We start from the raw sequence: 23,492 nt of genomic DNA on the forward strand, positions 1-23,492 counted from the left end.
TCAACCAGCATCACTAAAACAGATTATCTGGTTATTATCTCATTGCAGTTTGTAGACCTTGTGTGCCATTTGGCTGTCATGTTTCCTACATTACAACAGTGAGTACAATTCAAAAGTACTTCATTGGCTATAAAGGGCTTTGGAAAATCCTGAGGTTGTGAAAGGCACTATTTAAATACAAGTCTTTCTTTCTCTAGGTGTTCTGTATCAAACAGATGAACACGTACAATATTCTGTTTATGTCTGTACTCTAGTCCATATCTGTTCTTTTGTTAAAATCTGTTTATATAGCGGTGCTTGTTTTCTTTGGACTAGGATCCAACAGCACTGGGCCGGAGCACAAGTCAGATCAGATGCACACAAATATGGAGATAAGTTATGTAATATAAGGTGTGTGCACCTACGGAATCCTGGGATAGTATGGTTGCAGAAAGATGCACAAATTTGAAGGGAAATAGTATTAAAGTTCCTGAAAATGAAAGGAACTCTTCAACAAAACACAGTATTTACTTTATTCTTTTCAGAGATATCGGAAAACTATTGCTGGGTAATTACCTGAAGTGTTACTGGATATTATGTGCTATCATATTCAATGGCTATTACTCCATATTTAATGAGAAACTTTCATGATATCAACTGAAATAATCTGCATTCATACAATGATAAAACAGCTGAAGTAAATATTAAGATGTTCTTTAAGTGGAGTTGAGTGCGAAAAGTAGTGCGATAGTAAAAATGTTTACAGAATACAAATAGCCCTGAGACCATGAGGTTTAGCTTGCAAATATATGTTAATAAAATAGAGAAAAATGAACAAAACTTGCATTCATATAGCACCCTTCATGCTCTCAGGATCTCCCAAAGAATTAGCTTTTGACATTTAGGACTAAATTTTCCCACAGGCTTCAGGAGCCTGAATTTGGGACCAAATAGGGATCCTGAGACAACACTTGTCAGCAGCATGTCCAATGGTGCAATCTTCCCAGAGGTGGCCTCCGCATACACGGTCCTTAATGGCTCTCGATGGTGCCACTCAATCAGAGAGGGGCAGCTCTGGAGCCTTGGCAACCCCACCGGGATAGGTGGGCATTGCTGAGGCAGGTCGGGAACACCAAGGATGCTTCAACATGGAGGCACTCTCGGAGGCATGGATACAAATACACAGTTATGAGGGCTGAAGCCGTTGAGCCCCTCGGAATGGAAGGGAAACCTCCCTGCGTGGGTTGTTTGGGTCATGGGTTCAGCCTTTCATGCCCACAGCCTCTGACTCCAATGGCCCCCAGTCTGCCTAAGGGAGACCTCCTTAACTGAGCTTGTGGCCTCCGCATGCGGCAGGAGGGGCCGCTCCACCACCAGCAAACTGCTGGCAGAGCCTCAAAATTGCCCCAATTAGGCCTTAGTGCTGTTAATTGGCTTCCTGCCTCCGTGAAGCAAGCAGCCAATCCTAGCCCTAGTCCTCCCCGGGAAAGTTCCAGCGGCGGAAATGCGTTGGGGAGCCCTCCCGACGCAGCTCCCCCCATTATCCCGGCTTCCCTGCCTCCAACTCCGCCACCATGGGGCTGGGAAATTTCAGCCCTTTGTCTCTGTTGTTATGTGGGCAAATGTGGTAGCCAATTTATACACAGTAATGTTCCAGAAACAGCAATGAGATAAGTAACCAGACAATCTGCTTTGGTGGCGATGGTTGAGAGAGAGAGATATTGTGCAGAACTCTAGGAAAACACCCCAGCTCTTCTTCAAAAAGTGCCATGGGCTCTTTTACATTCTCTTGAGCAGGCATATTGGTTTAATGTCATATTTGAAAAATCGCACTCCCAACAATGCAGCATTCCCTGAGTACTGCACTTCTAAGTGTCAGCCTGCATGCTCAAGTCCTGCATTGAGATTTGAACCCAAAACTTTCTTACTCAGTAAGCCAATGAGGTAATACTGAATATTAAGTGACTGCACCATTAACAGCCAATAATTTTAAACAACTTTAAATCTGAATGCACATCACTTTATTATAACACAATCACTAGGAACCAAGTATTTGCATAGTGAATACTATGGTAAATGGTCAACAATACAATGTTATATATGAAAAATTAATAAATGTGGTCAAAATATTTAAGATGTTAATATTTTTATTTTAGCATTATATTAACCCATTGAATGTACAAATGCCACATTTAAATTTCAATATTATGTAACTGGGAATATGCAAACAGAATAACCAAAATCTGGCAGTTAAAACTGGATTCCCATACAGAACAACTGAGTTACAAGCCCAGTTTAAATTAGCATTCATGTTGCCATTGTGGGAGTACGGAGGAAAATGGACTGAACTGTCCTAACTTTGCAAATGATCTGGTTGTTAAAGGGGAATTAGAGCAGGCTGGTTTAAAACTGCTGACTCCCACATATAGTAAAGCCAAGCTTGCCTCATCCTCATTTGCTAGACTCTCTCCAGCCAGGTCAACATGTGCCTTACCAGAAATGTGCTGACTCATTTTAACACTGTTCTGTAATGGTAATTAATCCTTTCTCATGTAGGTTAAGCAGGTGCAGATCCACCTTAGCTGAGAAAAGTAGTGCATTAAAGAACATGGAATTAATACTTAGTTGTTTAGGAAGCTAGATCAGGTCATGCACTTGAACTACTGTACTCTACTTGAACCTCACCCCTCTTCCCCTACGATCCACCAATATGAATGTGATGGGAACATGAACTATTGTTTTCCCTTGTTTCCTATGAAAAGACACTTGGCATTTGACACACAACCTCCGCAATCAGTGCAGTTGAGAACAGGAACTCTGCTTGGGAGAACTAAAGAAATGTTACCACTCTGTGACACAGCAGATTGGTGCTCCAATACATTGTAACAATGTGCTATCTCATTGTTTTAATTATCTACCTTTTCTGTTCAAAAACTGTTTTGGTTCTAAGAATCCTAGAGAAGTAAACATGCTTTTACATGTGAGTTTGGGATTGTACATGGTTACAATAGTAATCACAAACGAAATGGTCCTACTCTAGGTAACTTATTTTTAAAAGAGTGTTTATTTCCTTCCTCAGTACACAATTATTAGCAGCACGATTTGTATGGTTGATTTCACAGCTTGGCCGCTTGTGAGATCATACACAGAGGTTTCACAGATTTAAAGAACAAAGGAACTGCTGGGAAAAAATATATCTGGTGACAGCTGCTGCAAAATCCTTTAACAATTTAAAGTTTTATTTGAATTGGACAGCCAGATCAATTTGTACAGAAAATATTTTAGAAGCCTATGGGGGTTAAAAGAAATAAATCAATGAACAATTCTGCAGGCAAAAGCGGCCGTAGACCACAGGATAACAACGGAATGTTTTTGGAGCAAACGGGCAGGAGAAATGATTATTGTGCACTTAGAGATTTTGATACTTAGCCCAAATAGGATCTATATAGTTTCTTTCCATAGCCAACAAAAGATGTACTTGCTTTTTCCTTCAAATCTCTGTGCAATGACACTATGAATTCTTCTTTGTGTATTTATGGAAATAGCCAATTTATGTAGTCTTGTTCTGTTGATAGCTTCTCATTAGCCACGTTACTAGTTCATTGTTTGTTTTAGTTTTAATCAACAATTATAAAAATCCTTTCAAAATCAACAAAGCAATCCAGAATCAAGCTGCACTGCCCTTCCTTTAACACTCAAAAGGCCAAATTACTGAAGTAGGGAACAAACAGTGAGCAAAACAGGCAGCGAGAAAAAGTGCACTTTGAGTGAATGGAACAAGTAAGAGTGCAGCATAATAAACAGAGTAGCAATATCTAGAACACTTGCTAAGGAGATTGGGCTGCTTAAATTGATGAGCAGCTGATTTAGAAAGGTTTGTTTCAGCTCAGGTGATGACAAGCTCTCTGTGGAATTGAATGTGACTTTACCAGGAACACCCCAGCAGCCACAACCCTCTCCAGCAAGCCTCCATCTGCTTCAACCAATATCCAAATGCATCACTGTCTTTCAGGGCCTCAGCACTGACACTCTGGATGTATTGATTAATAGTTGCCCTAAGCTCCTTTTAGCAAATCAAATTTTCACTTTTAGCAAGGATTTCGGTTCTGATTTATTCAGCATAGTGAAATGCATTAAATTGACTTTGACACTCTAGAATAACGGCTGAAAAACAACGCTTTCAAGTGAAGAGGAAATAGATATAAAAAATATGTGGCAGCTTGTTTGTTCATGTAAAGGAGGCAAGCAATATTCCTTTTTTGTTTAATGAAATTTAGAGCTGTCAAAAATCCAAGCTCCTTAACTTTCCTTTCTAAAGTACTGCAGGTTTTTTTTTAAATACATGGGACAACATCCATAAAGAAGTTTTATAACTAATTTCTTTCCTAAATGACTTTTAACATAACTGTATCCATAATTAAGTAAATTTATTTAACCCTTTGACAGCTATAGTGAAATGTTTGCTCCCAAAACCTGCCTATTTGTGTTGACTGACTACATGCATATGTGTACATATAAATATGTGAGATGGTTTGGATTGCTAACTTACTCCTATCTACACAAAAACAGTGATTATCCTGAACCCTGGAGTTTTACTGAAACCTAGTAAGAAGCAAAGAGAAATGCAAAGCAGAACGAAAATGTCCTGTAAGAAATTCCAACACTAAAAACAGAATACAGTAGCAAAACAATTCTTTGAACTTAATACGTAGCGCACCATAAAAAGTATTTTTGATTCAATTGAACAGTTTCCTTGATAACTGAGAAAACTAAGGTTTGTAAAAAAAAATGGCATTCCTCCTCCAAGAATGCTCGTAGAGCAATGATGAAAAAAAAGGTTTTCAACAATTAACATTCTTAGAATCAGATAGCTGCAATTTGGGAACTGCTCTTGGATTCACTAGGCTTTTGTAATTGTACTTCAGAAATTTCAGCATTAGCTATCAAAAAAGGTCATTTCTGCCTAGAATTAAAGGGTTAACTGCTGCTGTTGTCCACTGATCTTTTTCACTATACTAATGCCCAAACACTGCAGTGATTTTTGTACTGCTGGCACTCAGCATCAGCTGTAGTTATACCGCAGTTGATGCATAAACAAATTTCCCGTGATAAAGGGCCTACTAGTGAGCTCTTTTCAAAGTTTCACTGGCAGTCAGGGTCCAATGAGCTGCACTCTGCATGAATTTGAGTATACATCTGTGAAATTCTGCCACGTACTCTATAGTGGTGTGAACAGACAGAGGCTATGGATATGTACTAAAACTGAAATTAAAACTGGATTTGGTGAACTGTAACTGATGTATCAGTCTCCAGTCCACATAGTTAAAATATATTATTTACATCAGTGAACATAAACTGTGTTTTTACTGGTCAGTACAGACAGCATTTACACCCATTAATATTAACTGTTAAAAATGTTAATGAAATAGGTAAACATTTGTTTTACTGTTTCTAAAAATGAAGTGTGTTTTATAGTGAAATTAGCCAACATACGGACTAATGCAACTTAAGTCAATAATCCATTAAGACTCATCTAAATGTCATTAGTTCCAATGCTGGATACAGTATAAAGATAAGAATAAGCATGTTCTCTGATGGTTTATAGGCTCAGCTTCTCAGTACAGTGGTACTCCAAATAGGCTGTGTAATGGCATGGCATAGACCAAAATTTTGTAACATGCTTTCCCCAACCAAGCTGAGGAGAGAAAATTGGAGGTCAAATCAACCTGCATCAATCTCATTCAACTCCTTTGGTTGAGCACTGACCAACATTGGTAGAAGTTGTGACCAAGCATGAAGACTTGATGCTGAATTTTACTGGCCCCTCGACGCTGCGAGTCACGGCGTGGGGGCCAATAAAATGCTGCGGGGAGAGGCCTGCCTCGACCCGCAACGTCGAGGCGGGCGCGCCGCATTTTACCGGAAGCGGCGGCGGGACCTCAGTGCGGCCCCCATGCCGCATGGTGGCGGCACCACAACTAGCATATGGTAATGCTTACTTACCTATGTTGATTATGCAGCCCGCCGCCTCTCCAGGGACACTGCCGGATTTTTCACTGAATGGGCGGCCGTCACGTGCCGTTCCATTCACGATCTGAAAAGCCGACGGGTCCTCACTCTACATGACGGAAGGGAGAAGGACGGGCGGATACACTGGGGTCCAACTCTGCATTCTGGAAAGGAGGAGGGAGGGGGGGATATGCAGGGGTCTAACTCTGCATTCTGAAAGGGAGGGGGTCTGGGATTACTGGAGGGAAAGCTGTGCTGGCATGAAGGGAGGTACCATGTACCATCCCTCCGTTAACAGTGTACGCTCTATGTTTGTGAGGGGGCAATGGCACACTAGGCACCCTGTGTGTGGGGAGGGAGCGAGGAAGGGCAGGGGCATTAAGGTGTTATGGATGGTGGAGGCAATTGATTCAGCTGGTAGGATCTTGATGTGGTCATCTTGTGCCACTCTGAGTGTTGGCCAAGATGGGCAATGCCATAGCACGCCACATAGTTGATCTAGGAAAGCAGCTGATGTACCCGTCAACACTAATCCATGCCCTGTTAGGAACCTACAAATACATGCAGGGTTCAACTTTATTTATCACATGGAAATAGGTATGGATCATCCTACATTGTGTGATCCTCTGCCCATGAGGATCTGTATGCGCCAGAGGCATTATCAACAGGCAGGTGTGATCCACGTAGAGGCCCCCGGTCGTGAGCAGCAGCCCCCAAGGGGAACTCGCCATTACGGTTGCCATGCATCTACAGGCCCCACATGACATGCCATCGGATGTCAGATCACCAGTGTCAGAGGAGATTGTTCATATAGAGAGGGTGGTGACACGTCTCTGTGCCCTACTCAAGGATGACCTGCTGCCCATGGGCTCCGTTGGACATCCCATGCCTTAGTTCCTCATAGTGGGAGCGGTTCTCAAGCCTGACGCCTCTGCAGCCTTTTAGGGGCCCACCAGAGACCTTATTGGGGGTCACACAGTCAGCAGTGCACCGCTGCATTAGGGAGGTCACCAATGCCTTGCAATGGAGGGCCAGTGAGGATGTCCACTTCAGGACGGACTCTCACAGCCAGGCCCAGAGGGCCACTGGTTCTGGCACCCTTGCCGGAGAACCATAGGTTATAATGTTCATAGACTGCACTCATGTGGCCGTCAGGCCAACTGCCAGGCTACCGCCTGCAGACAAAACCATTAAAGGAGCCCTCTCAATCTAGGTGAAGCTGGCATGTGATCACTGCAGATGCTTGCTGCAAATCTGTGACCGCTTCTCAGGCAGCTGCCATGACACCTGGGTCTTGTGCCAGTCCCGGCTGCCACCGTTGTTCACTGAACTGGTTCAGATGGAGGGGTGGCTTCTTGGAGATAAGGGCTATCCTTTGCAGACATGGCTCCCAACACCAGTGAGAGACTCCATCACTGCTGCAGAGGAGAGATATAACGTCAGTCACTGAGCTACATGAGCCACCATTGAGCAGGAGATTTGCATGCTGAAAGAGCACCTCCAATGCCTGGATGGATAGGGTGATTCCCTGTACTATGGGCCGAAAAGGCCAGCTCCTTTCTTTGCTGCTCTGCACAACTACTCACCCAATAGAGGCCAGGCCTGGCATGATGAGGAGAGATGTCAACAGGATTCCTCCTTGGACTATGAGGTCGATGAGGACCTACAACATGAAAGACGCATGGGAGGGCAGATGGCACCCAGGCTCTGCACGCAGGGCTAACAGTGAGCTAGGGACATACGGAAGTGGCTTATCAGGCAAAGGCTGTCTACTCCATAGGAACCGACATGAGTTTTGTAAGCCACACATCACCCTCGCTCACCTGCTGTGCACCAGTCTACATCTGCAGCATCCCTGTGTAAACCATTAGAGGCAGCAGCTGACTGAGCCAATGACCATGTCACTGAGTCTGTGGAGACGCTCGTGAGTAATGGTGGCATGGCAATGATGTTATTGCATACATTGGCTCTCCTGAAGGGCCAATAGTGCAAAGGGATGTGACATTAGCGCTACATGCTGGCACACATCATTCACACAGAGTAAAGAACACACATGTTGGTGAGGAACATTTAGTGAAAGATGTATTTACATTGCTGTGACACCTGTGTATTGCCATTTGTGTCAGTGTGTTCTCTGTAAACCTCTGTAATACCTTTTATGGTCTATTTAAGTCTCACGTCCTGGAATGTACAAAATTAAGATTATTCACCTATGTGCGGCATGCCTACAAGTAGGAATGTTACACTTGAGTGGGAGAAGAGGATCGCAACTTCACAGGACAATGGGACACAGCAGGGTAAGTATGTGGCAGCAAAGCGGAAAGTACTGGGGTAACACGGCAGGTCAGGCAGCATTTGTGGAGAAAGAAGCAGAGTTAACTTTCAGGTCTGTGAACTTGGACAAGTTAACTCTTCTTCTCTCTCTACAGATTCTGCCTGACCTGCTGGATTTCTGCAGGACTTTCTGCTTTGCTGCCAGATTGAGAGCAGCCCCACTCTTCAGCAGTCAGGTAAGTATTCTTTGACAGCTGTCAGGAAGCAGCTTAAAATAGGGCCCCATCACCTGCTGCACAGACTCTCTCACTGCACCGAAGGTCGTGCCTCTCCCCAATTAATATGGAGAGGGCGGCTCGGCACCGTGATTCTAATGAGCCCCCGCGATTAATATCTGGGTTCACCACCGAGTTCAAAGGGCGCTGCTGCAGACAGCGGTGCCCCAATAAAATTCAGCCCTTGATGTGGGAAGAGGAAGAGGACAGAAGGAAGCTTAATGAGCCTCGATGTGTTGGAAAGGGAAGCAGGGAAGGTTTGTATGCAAATGTTTTGCATTTAAAATGTTGGCCTGGATTTTGAGGCAGAAATGATAGTGAAACTGTCAGCATTCACACCATTACACCTCTGAAGCTTACAGCAACTTCTGGAGTTAGTACATGTGGTGCGGAAATCCAGAAGTACTTTTCTGCTGTCACTGATTCTACACTTCCCCATAGGGTGTGCTTTTGAAGTCTCCGCAGATGGACATCAATTAGCAATCACTGAACTGATGAGAACTGCTCTTTTACACTGTAATATTACTGTTAAAAATCCCTGAAACTGTTACACCTTGTCAAAGAGGTTTTAATGCCATACTAAGTCATAACTACTGCTGAAGTACCTCTCTGGCCCTGGAAAACTAATTTTATACTTTTGTAAGGTATAATGTAATGACTAGAACCCACTAATAACATTTGTCTAACGACAACAACATCATGCAACAATATCACCTTCTTACAAAAGGCATCTTAGTCACTTGAGTTTCTTACTGAAGATTTAAAATTAAGTACTTCATGGATAAATACTTGAAGGAGAGAAAATATGGGAAAAAACAGGAGAGTGGAACTAATTAGATAGCTGGCACAGCTACAATGGCCTTCTGTGCTGTAAAGATTGCACAATTTCGAATCAAAAGCGTATGTTATTCCATTCTGTAATAATGATAATGTTTTTCTGAAGGTAGGAATATTGCCATCAGTACAGGTTTTCAAAGAAAAGTTCTCAAGAATTATCTGATAACACCTTTTTGCATTTGTTAAGATTTTGAAAAGGCCTGTTGAAACATCAAGTGCAGTTATCATTAGGGGAATCTGGCTAGGAAGAATAATTGCACTTTGCAGTACAAATGAACCAAATTAAAACATACAATTAAAATTATATGATTACTGGAACACCCTGGTAAACTACTTCATGCACTGATGATAAATGAACTGTTTCATGTGGTCATGCTCAATAATGTTTCAAAGCCAGTTCTTCTGATATCATATGTAATCACATTTTAAACAAAAAATATTAAACAGAGACAAAGGACACACATAATAAGATATTTAAGTTTATCATAATTCTGATTAATTGACTTCTTTGTGAAAAAAATGAGGCCACTAATCAGGAAACTTCCCTTATATCCTGACCAATATTCATCCCCCAATCAAAATGAAAGCAGATTAACAGGTCATTCATCTCATTTGCTGTTTGTAGGAAGAGCAACTTAATGCATTTTCCAGCATAGCAACAGTCACTACACTTCATGTGCAATTCATTAGCCATAAAGCACTAAAGACATTCTGAGGATGTGATGCAGTGCTACATACTGAGTGCTATATATAGAGCAGGGGGAGAAATTCATCTCAAGTGGGAATCCTGTGCAAAATGGGCGGTACGATCTGAACGCATGCCTGAAGACATAGGTGTGGCACCCAACCACAATTAGGCCCTGGACTTCTGCATTAAACTGGCGAGTCAGGGACATCAATCAGGTCGCACGGTGGTCAGTGTTTGACCAATTCCGGCTGACTCTGACAGAGAATGGCCTACAGTAATTTTATAAAGCTAGGAGGAGCACGCCTGCTCCTCTTGGCTCCACAGAAATAAAACTTTTAAAAAGTTTTCTTACCCTTTTTGAATGGCCTCCAATAGTTCATTTAGGAACCGCTGGTTAGATGAATTAAGATCCAGTAAAACTCAATGGAGAATGTGCAGCACAAGCTTTGCACATTTTGTCTCCAATTTCGATCTGGTGCCTACGGGACCAGCGCGTAAGGAGCTGGATTTGCATAATTAAGCCGCCTGATACCTGTTGCAGGTGAGCACCCTTCACTCCTGGAAGTTGGCAGCTTCCAATTTGGCAGCCGGCTCACTACTTGGGTGTGGGAAATCGCAAACTGAAATCCATTCCCCAACGTTGATTTAACCCCCACAAAATGGGTGCAATGATGTTGGATTTCTCTCCCAAGGTTTTTTTTTAAGCCATAGCAAATAAAATGGGCTGAATTTTAGGGGCCCCTCTCCTGAAGTCAGGAGCAGAGGTGGTGGGGTGGGGAGGTCCCAAAAGTACTGGCACCAGGCAGCGTGTAACCAGGGCGGGACAGAAATCCCGCTCTCCTCCTAATTAACACTGTTGAAAAGCTCATTAAGCATTTGTCAGGGATTAAAGCTCAAATTCTTAAAGGACCAGACAGGTTACTGGTGCCTTAAGAAACAGGTTATCTGAAGGCAGGTGGGTAAAGAGTGGGAAGCCAGCCATAGTTGCCCCAGGGCATCACCCCGACTCCATAAGTGGGTCAACAGGGCAAAGAGGCTCTAGGCACTTGGTAAGGAGGTGCCCTTGGCACTTAACAGTTGGCAGGAAGAGTGGGTACTCAGCACTCTTACCAAGGACAATTGAGCAGCCAACTATCCAGAAGGAAGGCTTCAGCTGGAAATGGAGGCACAACTGTCAGGTTTTGGGTCCAGTGGCAATGACGGGCAACAGCCTTTTCAGGAAGGGCAGAACCCCGGGCATCAAGAGGACATGGGAGAGGAAAGAAGAGCAGCAAGGCAATGGAGGCCAAACCCTCAACACAGGATGTACTGCTGAAGACAGAGCTACCTGGAGATGACTGAGACACAGTGCCACAGAAGATTGTGACTCTCCAGGTAGATGGTCACAGACATCTGTGCCATTGTCGCTGAAGACCTTGCACCTCACAGCATTGGTTGCCTTTCCTGGTAGCTGCCATGACTCCTTCTACGCCAGTCAAGGCTGCTTCAGATCTTCATTCCAACCCCAAAAGTGCCTGAATGAATCCTACGGGACAAGGGAAATCCCTTGAAGAGATCTCTACTGACCCCTCTACAGGAATCCCCAGACAAAGGCACATAAGTGATATAACCAACACCAGCTGCTAATCAGGACAACCACTGAGCAGTCCATTGGGTTTCTGAAGATGCGATTCCGGTGCCTGGGCGAGTTGGGTGGTGCCCTCCAATACCCTCCTGCAAGGTCTTGGTTATTGTGGTGGTCTGCTACACTTTCCATTACATGGCCCTCCAGAGTAGAGCATGGCTACCCGACCCGAACCCGACCAGACCCGACGACATGTGTCGGGCTCGGGTCGGGTCAGACATAGTGCTGCCTTTTGGTCAGGGAGGAAAAAGCTTCCAGATGTGAACAGCCAGGACGTCAAGGTGGGAAACCTGCATCCGGACTCCGCACTAGTCTGCAGTGAGTGATTCCATCCAAGGTAGAGCACAACCTCTTTAATATAATCAACTTCATTCTTGTGGTTGGGTCGGGGTCGGGTCGGGCACGGGAAAAAAATCAATGGACTCAGGCCGGGTTGGGCTTGGGTCAGATGTTGTTCTGTCAGGTTCAGGTCGAGTTTCATTTGCAGACCCGAGCAGGCCTTTACTCCAGAGAGGTGTGAACCTCGAAGACGATGAGGCCCTGGAAGGAGACAGCTCATCTGGAGAAGAGCAGGAGCAGGAGGTGAGAGTAGAGGAGGAATTGGAGGCGGTGGGAGATGTCACTGAACAGAGAGGTGCCCCTGCTGCAGGCCAAGATGGCCTCCTCCTGCCACCCTCCCTCACAGCCTCCAGCTTTAGATCCAGGTCGATATCTATGAAGCAAGGGTCTGCCCTGCCCTGGGTACCAGGCCTCTGGCTCCCCTGTGACATCTCACTTCCCTCTGGTTCTGTAGAAGGCATTGGCACAAGCCACAGGTCTCTGTGGGGTATCTAAATGAATCCCACACTTCATCTGATCTACCTGTATTTCCGTCCCCACTGACTCTAAGTGGACAGGAAATCCATCTCCATATCAATTACGGACTAACCCCTGTGAAACTTTGAACTTTAATCAGTTTCCCACCAGATGTGGGTTTCTGACCGCAAAATAGACACCCCGGCTCCTGTTTCCCATCTCTGTGGTGAAAATATAGCCCAATGCTTTGGACAGAATATTTCTGTGAAATATTTAAGATGTTAAAGATTTTGGAGAGTAGTACTCTGAAAACAAAAAAGTTTGAAGTATTAAAGGTGTAGAGAATATACGTAAGAGGATGTCAGGCAGTGTCACAGTAGTTGAATGCAGCTTACATAGTGCAGAGACATCCTTGTTCTTTTAACATGGGGATGAAGTGTGGAGTGCTGTCATAGTAAAGCCTGAGTAAGCACCTCCAACATTTTGTTAATGTAGTAACGCGTGAATATTCTAATCCAACACAAAATATAACAATACATCTGACTACTGCATTGATAATCTTTTTATCATATGTGTGAAACCTAGCTTCAATATTTGAATCAGCCTATATTACTCTCTGGTCCATTCTATGCATCTTATAATAGACTGGATGAAGCAGAATGTGGAAGTACCACAGTATCTACATAAAAGAGATTAAAGCCAACAGGATTCCATTTTACAGCTCAATCATATTGTGTTAGCACGCGCTTATCCAAGCACGTACAAAATTGAAAGAGAGAAAAAAAAGGCAAGCAGATAGGAACCAGAATAGGAAGCATGAGCAATTTCAGAGAATATAAAAGGATGCTAATGGTGGGGGCCCTGTCACAGTAAAGGGCTATTAGGACACAGCCTCTGTCTCTTGTACCCACTCATTCCACTCTAACTTGGAATGACTGAAGTCAAGTGCTGTCTAATTTCATTGTGCTCTTGGTCAGATAAGGACTGTTCAAATTTCATAACGCTTCACTTTCTGTTCAGCTGCTTTATTAGCGTGGGTAGCCTAATTCTATTTACTGATAAAGTCATTTTATTTTTTCTTTAAATATTTTCCTCTGTTGTGGACACAGCTGAGTTAAGCGCTTTGTGATACAGAATTAATCAAAGCAATTTCTTTAGTGCTCTTCCTTCTCATCAGAAAAGCTGATTTTATCATAAACCAATTTCTTAGTTCACGATTACTGTTAAATAATATTTCATCAGAGGCTGTGTGGCTCACATATTTGTCTCTTGCCTTGGAAACATTCATAAATTAAACTATGGCCGGAATTTAACGGTGGGAGGGACCGGCTGAAAAGTCAATGGTGAGCCCGCCTCCATCGGGCCTGCGGAGCCACACTGGGATTTTCCGCTCTCCAGGCCCTTAATATGCCTTGGACAGCACTTTCACCTCCTTGAGGCAGGAAGTCCTGTCTAATGGAGCTGCCGGCCAATCTTAGACCCAGCAGCGCCACTGGGAGCAGTGGTCACTGCTGGGACTACACCCAGCTTCAGCAGGAAAAAGGACAGCCTGGAAAGAAGGTGAGTTTTTGGGGCCTCGCCGGAGACAATTGGCTGGGCCTGGAGAGGCAATGGGGAGGGGGGGGGGGTGCGGTTTGGTTGGGGACGGAGATGGGGGGAGGGTGGGGTGAGTGATGTGCGTTGGGACAGTTGGGGTTTCAGGGGTGCCCTCCGTGAGGCACAGGGTGCCCGATAATGAAGGCCCACACCCAGCCCGTAAGAAGGCTACCAGGTTTTACCTGTTGGTGTTCTTGGGGCCTATGCCGCCCACCAGCTGTGGGCAAAATACCAGCAGCGGTGGGAGGACGTCCTTCAGTGGCAGTTAATTGGCCAATTAAGGGCCTTGATTGGCCTGGGGTGGGCATAAGATTTCAGTGGAGGGGGGAAGGCATCAGAAGCAGCAACCCCTGCCTCCCACTCAATTTTTCGGCTCCTCCGCCACCAACCGCCTCGTTGAAATGGCTGTAAAATTCAGGTCTATATCTTTTACAGCTGAATCATCAACAGTGCCTTTCATTCTTATATTTATTCAGCATGCAAAAAAGTCACCTAGCCATCTAGAAAAATCCTAAATTGCTGATATTAAATTTTGTCCCACCCACATTTTTAAAAAACAATAGAGATTGGCTGTTATGAACCTCAGATTTTTAACTTCATTTAGAGTTAGGGTAAAGGTTATGTTCACTAAGGAGAAAGCCAACATTAACAGAGAGTGGAAGGCCACCGCAAAACAGTGCCAGACATGGGGCAGCCTGCACCCGCCCCCCACTGATCACATGGAGGGGGCGGCCCGTCCGGCAATGGTGTCAGCTGCCTGTGCGCAGACATTAATGCCATTTTTAAAGAGCTTGGAGCCCTTCTGGGACTTTTAAAGAAATCACTACACATTTTTGAAAACAATTGAAACCTGTACGTTAGGACCTGTCCCACCACCTCCCCAGTACCCACAATACTAAATACTTTTCCCTCTCCATCCCAAAACACTTGCGTTATCCAAATGACCGTTCTCCCCTCAAAGTGCACAAACTATCAACTTTACCCCTTCCCACCATCCCCTCCAGCAATGAAAGCCCTTTATTGCTGCTTCCCCCCCACCCCGCACAGGAAGAATTACCAGTTTCCCCCCTCCCAACCAGTATGCCACCTCAATTCCCCGGACGGAGATCGGAAGGCATGGGAGAGCTGGCCAGCGGCACGAAGATTGCACCGGGACCGGAGGCAGTGGCGGGCTTGCAATTAACGCAAGTATTTAAATGTATTCAAATATGTAAATGCTGGGCTCATCGCCAAGCGGCGGGTGGACTGCCACGAGGCCTCGGTGAAGATCGGACTTGGCCCTTATGGCGTCGGGGTCGGGGGCGGGTCTACTCCGGAGCGATCTTCAGGCCACCCCCACCATGGAACCCGAAGCCTGGGAGGGAACGCAATTCAGCCTGAAGAGTTTACAGTCAAGCACTCCCAAGGCAAAGCACACCAAGGGTTAATTCAGGATCAAATTCCCAATGCACTGCACCATGAAAATGCCAGAATATCAACCTGAAAAGAGCATAACAGTACAAAAACAAGTAGCTTGACTTCATACTGGTTCACTAAAATGGCAATTTTATTTGTTCGCGATGCCATTGAGTACAAAGTTCTGTTGCAGACAGTGCTGAAACGTCAGACATATTACTTAATTTTTTGATGCTTACAGATTTTGATGTTACTTCTAGATCAGGATGGCATCAGGCCAATGTGTCCACTGACCATTACAGAAAATGCAAGGCATAACTAACTATATTATATTTAGATAATGCCTTACCTGCTAGTGACCTTAGTACTCAATTACCAAAGATAACAAATAGTAATCAACCAATCAAAAATCAAGATTAGATGAAATGTGACAAATGTGACATCGCTTGACGATGGGAAGGCGATGTGCCCTCCATCTCCTCCTCCCGTTGCAATTCTATGGGCCCCCTTCCCTCCACCACCCACCCCCTGGCCTCTGATTCTGCATCAGGGTCCCATAAAATCTAGCTCTCTATCTCTGTAATCTCTTCCAGCCCAACCCTCTGCGATTCCTGCGCTCCTACAATTCTGGCCTCTTGAGCATCTCCCATTTTCATTGGCGGCTATGCCTTCAGCTGCCAAAGTCCTAAGCTCTGGAATTCCCTCCCTAAACTTCTTTGACTCTTTACCTTTCTTTCCTCCTTTAAGATGCTTTTTAACCTCTATCTCTTTGACCAAGCTTTTGATATCTGCCTTAATATCTCCTTATGTGGCTCAATGTGATATTTTGTTTTATAATGCTCCTGTGAAGCGTCGTGGGACATTTTACTGCAATAAAGATGCTATATAAATACAAGTTGTTGTACTAAAATATCTTTGTATTCTGATTTAAGATGTATCCAACAATAAGGCATCAGCACTAAAAATGGCCGTTTCCTTGTAAAATGTTGGCATGTTATCATCTTCTCAGGATTAAATTCCATTCGCCACACTACCAGAAGGACGTGGAGGCTTTGGAGAGGGTACAGAGGAGGTTTACCAGGATGTTGCCTGGTCTGGAGGGCATTAGCTATGAGGAGAGGTTGGAAAAACTTGAATTGTTTTCACTGGAATGACGGAGGTGGAGGGGCGACATGATAGAGGTTTACAAAGTTATGAGCGGCATGGACAGAGTGGATAGTCAGAAGCTTTTTCCCAGGGTGGAAGAGTCAGTTACTAGGGGACATAGGTTTAAGGTGCAAGGGGCAAAGTTTAGAGGGGATGTGCGAGGCAAGTTTTTTACACAGAGGGTGGTGAGTGCCTGGAACATGCTGCCAGGGGAGGTGGTGGAAGCAGATACGATAGCGACGTTTAAGAGACATCTTGACAAATACATGAATAGGAAGGGAATAGAGGGATATGGGCCCCGGAAGTGCAGAAGTTTAGGCAGGCATCAAGATCGGCGCAGGCTTGGAGGGCTGAATGGCCTGTTCCTGTGCTGTACTGTTCTTTGTTCTTTTGTTATATTTTAATTGTATTATAGTTGAATATTTAAATTTCGCCATTGTACCATAAAGGAGGAAGTTATTTGGGAAGGTACTATAATTGTCAGGAAAACTGGGTATCCTTGCCATGTATTTCTACCAAAGTGAAACAAGGGAAAGGTGATACCATTTGAGAGAAGGTTTGATCCCTGGATTGGTTCTCTAAGATATGATTCTCTGCAGCCAAGCAAACCATCTATAATTCCACAGTACTTGATAATTTGCACGTGATGTTGCAAAGCAACTCGATTTAGCCAGCTAAGAACACTGTTATGATGTGCTGGCAGGGCACAAAAGCATAAAACATTTCAAAAAGGTTATTTAAAGGAACAAGGCCTTGACTTGAAGTAATCTGACAATCCTGTAGTGCTGGGCCTGGGTCCAAGGCCTCTGCAGCACCAGCAGTGGCCACTGCTCCCGGTGCCAATATTGCTGAACTGCCGGCCCTGTGATTGGCTGGTAGCTCTTGGAGGCAGGCTCCCCATCTTTAAAGTGCCTGAACGACGGAGATAGCGCTGGAGGGAATTGAAAAGGCCGAGGCGGGCTCCCCCCGCCTTTTTGGCCCGGTGCTGGGAGCCCTGCCGTCACCACCAAATCTAGCTGAGGGAGGTGAGGGATTCAAAAACAAGGATGATTATTTTAAAAATCGAGGTGTTGCTCAACAAGGAGTAAATGTAGGTCAGCGAGCACAGGGGTGATGGGTGAACGGGACTTTGTGTGAGTTAGAATGTGGGCAGCCAAGTTTTGGATGATCTGAAGTTTACAGAGAGTAGAATGTGGGTAGTAGTGCATCAGAATAGTCAAGTCTAGCAGTAACAAATACATAGATGATGGTTTCAGCAGCGGATGAGCTGAGACAGGGACAAAGTTAGGCAATGTTACAGAAGTGGAAAATAGGTAGTATTCGTGATAGTGCAAATATGTTGTCAAAAGCTCATCTTCGGGTCAAGTACAACACCAAAATTGTGAACAGTCTGGTTCAGCCCCAGACTGTTGCCGGGGAAGGGATGAAGTCAATGACTAAGGAATTGAATTTGTGGCTGGGACTAAAGACACTGATTTTGATCTTCCCAATATTTACTCAGAGGAAATTTCTGCTCATCCAATACTGGATGTCGGACAAGCAGTCTGACAACTTAGAAACAGTGGAGGGTTGAGAAAGGTGGTTGTGAGGTAGAGCTGGGTATTGTCAGCCTACATCTGGAAACTGACACTGTGGCTGGAATTTTCCCGGCCCATTGGCAACAGCCTGCGAGGTGTGAAAGCAGGCACAATGGTGAGGGATTGTGTTGGGAGGGGAGCCCGACGTCTTCCCACCATCATAACATATTGCCAAAGGCAGGAAAATTGGCGGCTTGGCCAATTGAGGGCCACTTTCCACCTTCCCAGGCATTTTGCTCACATTGGGAGGGCTCGCCGCCGCATGGGGACACCACCCAGTGAAATCTGGTGGCCTCCCAGTGGGCTCCGGAGGTGGGAGTGCCTCCTTTAGGGACACTCCATGGTCCATTGAAGGGCCCCCGGCGACAATGGCCAGCCTCGCAGCAACAGCGCTGCTACTGCTTCGTGATTTCCCCTGCCCCCGATCCCCGAGGCTTGACTCCCAGGCCCAGGCTTCACCCCCCATCCTACCTGCTCTCTTCGAGTGTTCCGCACCATTGAGAGGCCCTCTCCCTGGAACAGCAGCCTCAGCAATGGCCACCACTAGTGGTGGCACTGCTGAGGCTGCTGAGTTACCAGTCCTCTGATTGGGCCAGCAGCTCTTGGGGGCAAGCCCCTGGCAACGGCCTGTTAATTGGCCACCGCCGGCAATATGCTGCCCCAAGACCTGCTGCCCGATCAAACATGGACACTCTGGAACCTATTCTCAATCCACAGTATTCTTTAGATAATACTAATAGAGCAATGATGGCATAGCTGATTAGTAATTTATGAGGTGGAGAACGGTGCTTGCATATTTTATCTGCACTGAGCTGATAACGTTTTTTTATTCATCGGTATCTTGCAGTTGCATCTCAAGAGCTTTGCTTATCTGTTGGATCAGGCAAGGGTGCTCAGAGCACTTATGGAAAGGGTTTGGGCCTGGAAGACTGAGGTTGGACTATTAGTGTTAGTTGGGCTGAATTTTAGGAGTGCGCCGCCGTGCTCTAAAAACGAGGTGCATCCCATGCAGATGCACGTCCCTGAGCCCCCACGATATTATGTGCGGGGGCTCATTTAAATAGAGGGGCCGGCTGCCGCGTCCCTGGCAATGGTGTCTGGTGCCACCGCGCTGGTGCCGGTGCCATTTTTAAAGGGCTTTAAGTCCTTAACACATATTTAAATTTTAAAGATGTATTGCACTTATTATGTTTTTAATAAATAATTAGGAGATGGAGGCCCTTCCCCAACTCATTGCTAGAAATGACCATCCCCATTGATTTTACAAAGACTCGAACTTTCCCTCCTAACCTTCAATCTTTTGCCCTTCAACCCCTTCCCACCATCCCCACATCCAACTTATTTATTTAGAGATACAGCACTGAAACAGGCCCTTCGGCCCACCGAGTCTGTGTCGACCATCGACCACCCATTTATACTAATCCTACATTAATCCCATATTCCCTACTACATCCCCACCATTCTCTTACCACCTACCTACACTAGGGGCAGTTTACAATGGCCAATTTACGTATCAACCTGCAAGTCTTTGGCTGTGGGAGGAAACCGGAGCACCCAGCAGAAACCCACGCAGTCACAGGGAGAACTTGCAAACTCCGCACAGGCAGTACCCAGATCTAAACCCGGGTTGCTGGAGCTGTGAGGCTGTGGTGCTAACCACTGTGCCACTGTGCCAATTGTTTTCCCCGCTCCTCCAACCCCCCGCCCTGGAAATTCTATTGCTCCCCCCTCCCCACCAGGTTCTCGCCTGGAGCTCCGTGCAGAGTTCCGAAGGTGAACGGAGCACGAATGGCAGCTGTAATATTGCAGTGGGATGACCACTGCCTGCAGTCAATTTAATTTGAATATCATTAGGGCTCATTTTAAAATGGAGATGAATGGCTCGCCACCTGGCAGCGGGGTGGGGGGGGGGGCCACACCGAGGGGCCACAACCCGCAGCATTGAGGGGCTGGTAAAATTCAGCCCAGTTGTGTAGAGCTTTGTGCATCTGGATGGCAAACATATTGGGACAGGGAGGCTTCTTTGCTGCTGCGGCTCACGTGTCCAACATAGACCTATCCAGTGTACATGGCGACATGAAGAAATTTGTGTTTTGCTGTTCCCCCTAACTCCCACTTACTCTGTTCTTTTTTCTTTCTTTTCTCTCTTTCTCTATCTTGATCATTCTTTGTGCTCATCTCAGTGACTTAGTGCTTCTGGTGTTTTTTGACTTAATTCAGTGATCTCTACCAACTGTGTTTTTTTTCCTACAGAAGTAGCTGGGACCAAAATTGAAGAAAATCAGAGGTGGAGAGTTAGGGGAAATTTGAATTTTGTTGTCAATTATGACAGAATTTTTTTGTCCTAATATATGGTAAGATTTATTTTTAGAAATTGCAGGCGCTGCATGTTAGAAATGTTTTTGCTGCAATGCGATTATGTTAAAAGACTTTTGGAAATTGATGGAGGTTCATGATGTTCACAATAGTCACAAAACTGGTTAAATGGATAAACTAACCAGATTTTTTTTATACAGAAATATTGCCACAGGTCTGCAAAGGGTTAATGAAACTGCAAGTCTTCCTTCATTACAAATAACAATGGTAATTAGTATAACTCTGTGAAATTTGCATCTCCTACTGTCCCCGTCAAGTTTCAGAAGATAGGTTTTCACAGTTGTAAATTTACACACAAGCGTTTCAAAGCCAGGGAGCTTAACTATAAAAGATTGGGTGCACCAACATGCCAATGTGTTTTACTTAACACAAATCGATGAATGCGACGGTAGTGATGATGAAATGGTAAGTTTGTGTGGGGAATGGCACTGAACTCACCTTTGCTGCAAGATCCCATTCCCACTACCAACAAACACAGTTTTCCTCAGCTCAACCAGAACTAAAAGTAGTCGGTAATGAGATACCAAGTGCATCCCACAAATGAATATGTTGGCATCCTTCCACCTCCGAAGATGATGGGCATGCAGCAAACAATACAAATGAACATCATCAAAATAAATCTTGATAAAATCATAAACAGGTTAACTAGTCCTGCTCATTTAGTTGGGTAATGTGATAATAAAGGGAAAGCTGGTAGGTTTCACTGGGGAAAAAAAGCAGCTAACAAAGTTATTTTTTGTAGTATTCAGCTGTTGAAAGTTCAGCACCGAACACAAAAGTGCAATTTGTTTTGCGACATGCTCGACAACATTTTTTTGGGTTTCTTTTTGTACCTGGAATATGCTTTGCCCATCCAATGATGACCACCAGCTCTCGATCTGCCAGATCGCACAGTGTAGTGAGGGCTTTGATGTCACTCTCTGGAATGGTGGGATCAGGCATGGCATAGATCTTCTCTGGCTCAGCCACAAGCAAATGCGAGACAATCTTGTTGACTAGAATAGAAGGCCCAGGCAAGAGAAAGCAAGAAATGTTTGCATCAGTTTAGACAGCCTCATCACTCAGGGAATTGAGTAGCTGCAAGCTGTATCTCTTGGTAAATCTTATTTAATGTTGCCTTAATTAGAATCAATACAACCCAATTTTCATCAGAATGGCTTTGTTATGCACAAATAATCAATTAGGATCCAGAAAATCTCTTAGACTATATCTAAGGTACAAGACATGCTGCACTTCCTGACACAAGTAGAAAATTGACCATGTATTTTATAATTTTTTTTTAAAAAGCTGCTAATTAAATAAACAGCAGAAAATTAACACAACAGCTCTTAGATAATGAGTAATGATTGGCAAGTGGTAAGACTATCCAAAATAAATGGCACACAGAACAATGCAGTCATATTAATGCTTGGATGTATGGTGGAATAGAAAGGATTGTAAAGAAAAAAACAATAAATTCAGAATTTAGTAAAACCAAATAAGTGCAAAGAAATTTACATCCTTTCAAGCAAACCTTTTTTAAAATAAGCTTTAAACACATCACCTAGCAATTTTAACAAGGGGGGAAGGGGGATTGTATGTGTGGCTCAAATATCAAGAATACCAGGTTAAATATGATGACAGACATCCCTGATCATCAGGTCTATATGGGACTGTGTACTTTACAACCAGTTGAGGTGTTCAGTCAAGTGTTGTGACAGACAGACATTACAATTCATTTCGAGTCTGGATTAGTGAAAGATAGGAAAATGATCCCAGATTTTTAAAATACTACAATGGCACAGGAAATCATAATGTGCTCTGCACCATGGCTGCAATATTTATTTATTGTCAGAAAACATTTTAGAATGCATATGGTTAGAAAGAAATTCCATTACTGGTTTCTCTGATTTTTTTTTCTATATAGGGGAACTTAAGATGATATCACCTCTAGTGAAGTAAAAGGTGAATGCATTATACATCACTTTTATTAACTTAATATTTAAATTTTTAAGATGAAGTAAAGTAATTCAATTTTAAGTTAAGGGGCAAATTAAAAACATTGTAAGGATTTACCTTCTAACCACTTAAGGACCTCAGAAAAAGTACTAAACATGTTCTGTTATTTGGATATCTATATCAAAAATTGGATTTTGATAGACAAGGCTTCATTGCAAAATATTAATATAATGAAATTTACAAAAATGTAAATGAGTGCAATGTTTCAGCAATATGGTATATTACACACAGTGCCCATCCTTGTAAAAGTGTGAGCTCTAGTCCGATTAACATCTGAAATTCCATGAATTGCTTTCAGCTATACTTAATTATTTATTATTTAATAGAAGAAATATGCTGGAAAATACAAACAGCTACTGCCTTGTCCATGGCTACGCACAACTGTGCTCAAAAGGCACACAAATCCAGCATTAAAATTATAGTACATTTCTTGTGGCCAAAAGAATTATTAATATGGGCTCATACAATGTGTGTGATTGGAAGTATTTGCCAATAAAAAGAAATGTAGTCAACATGAAAGAAGTAATCTCGTTATTCAATCAGTTTTGCAATGCAACATTGATGATTTTTATACCATTTTATTTTACTATCTTTTTACCAGTCAAATAAAAGAGAAGGGAGAGAAATAGCACCTAAAATTTAACATGTACTCTCTTGATGGCAAAGTCTCATCATAAAAGCTTAAAGATTTAAAAAGACAATATCCAGCTTATGCAGGATTTGTAATCTTCATTCTAGTGTTTTGAGTTTAACACTATGGTTAGCTTAGAGGCTCAGAGAAAACATACCACAGATGTGTTTAATACTGTCAATGTTCCACATTGTTTAATAATCCTCACTTCAAATCACAGTCATGGGACAGAAATATAAACAAAATTACTATTTTAATGGGATTCAGAATTTTTGGGAAAGCACAAAATGAA

At 43.9% G+C, this 23,492-nt stretch overlaps 1 protein-coding gene across 6 annotated transcripts in view; it reads right to left on the bottom strand.

The window, feature by feature from the left end:
- The window catches only part of esrrga (estrogen-related receptor gamma a), a 264,814-nt gene that overhangs the window by 23,556 nt on the left and 217,766 nt on the right, over positions 1-23,492 (bottom strand). For all 6 annotated transcript variants that reach the window (XM_068045051.1, XM_068045045.1, XM_068045050.1 and 3 more), the window contains one exon: positions 21,405-21,566. In XM_068045051.1, the coding sequence (XP_067901152.1) occupies positions 21,405-21,566 (162 nt within the window). The remainder of the gene's footprint in view (positions 1-21,404; positions 21,567-23,492) is intronic.

This window comes from Heterodontus francisci, chromosome 13, assembly GCF_036365525.1.
Source record: "Heterodontus francisci isolate sHetFra1 chromosome 13, sHetFra1.hap1, whole genome shotgun sequence".
In the NCBI taxonomy this organism is placed as follows: domain Eukaryota; kingdom Metazoa; phylum Chordata; class Chondrichthyes; order Heterodontiformes; family Heterodontidae; genus Heterodontus; species Heterodontus francisci.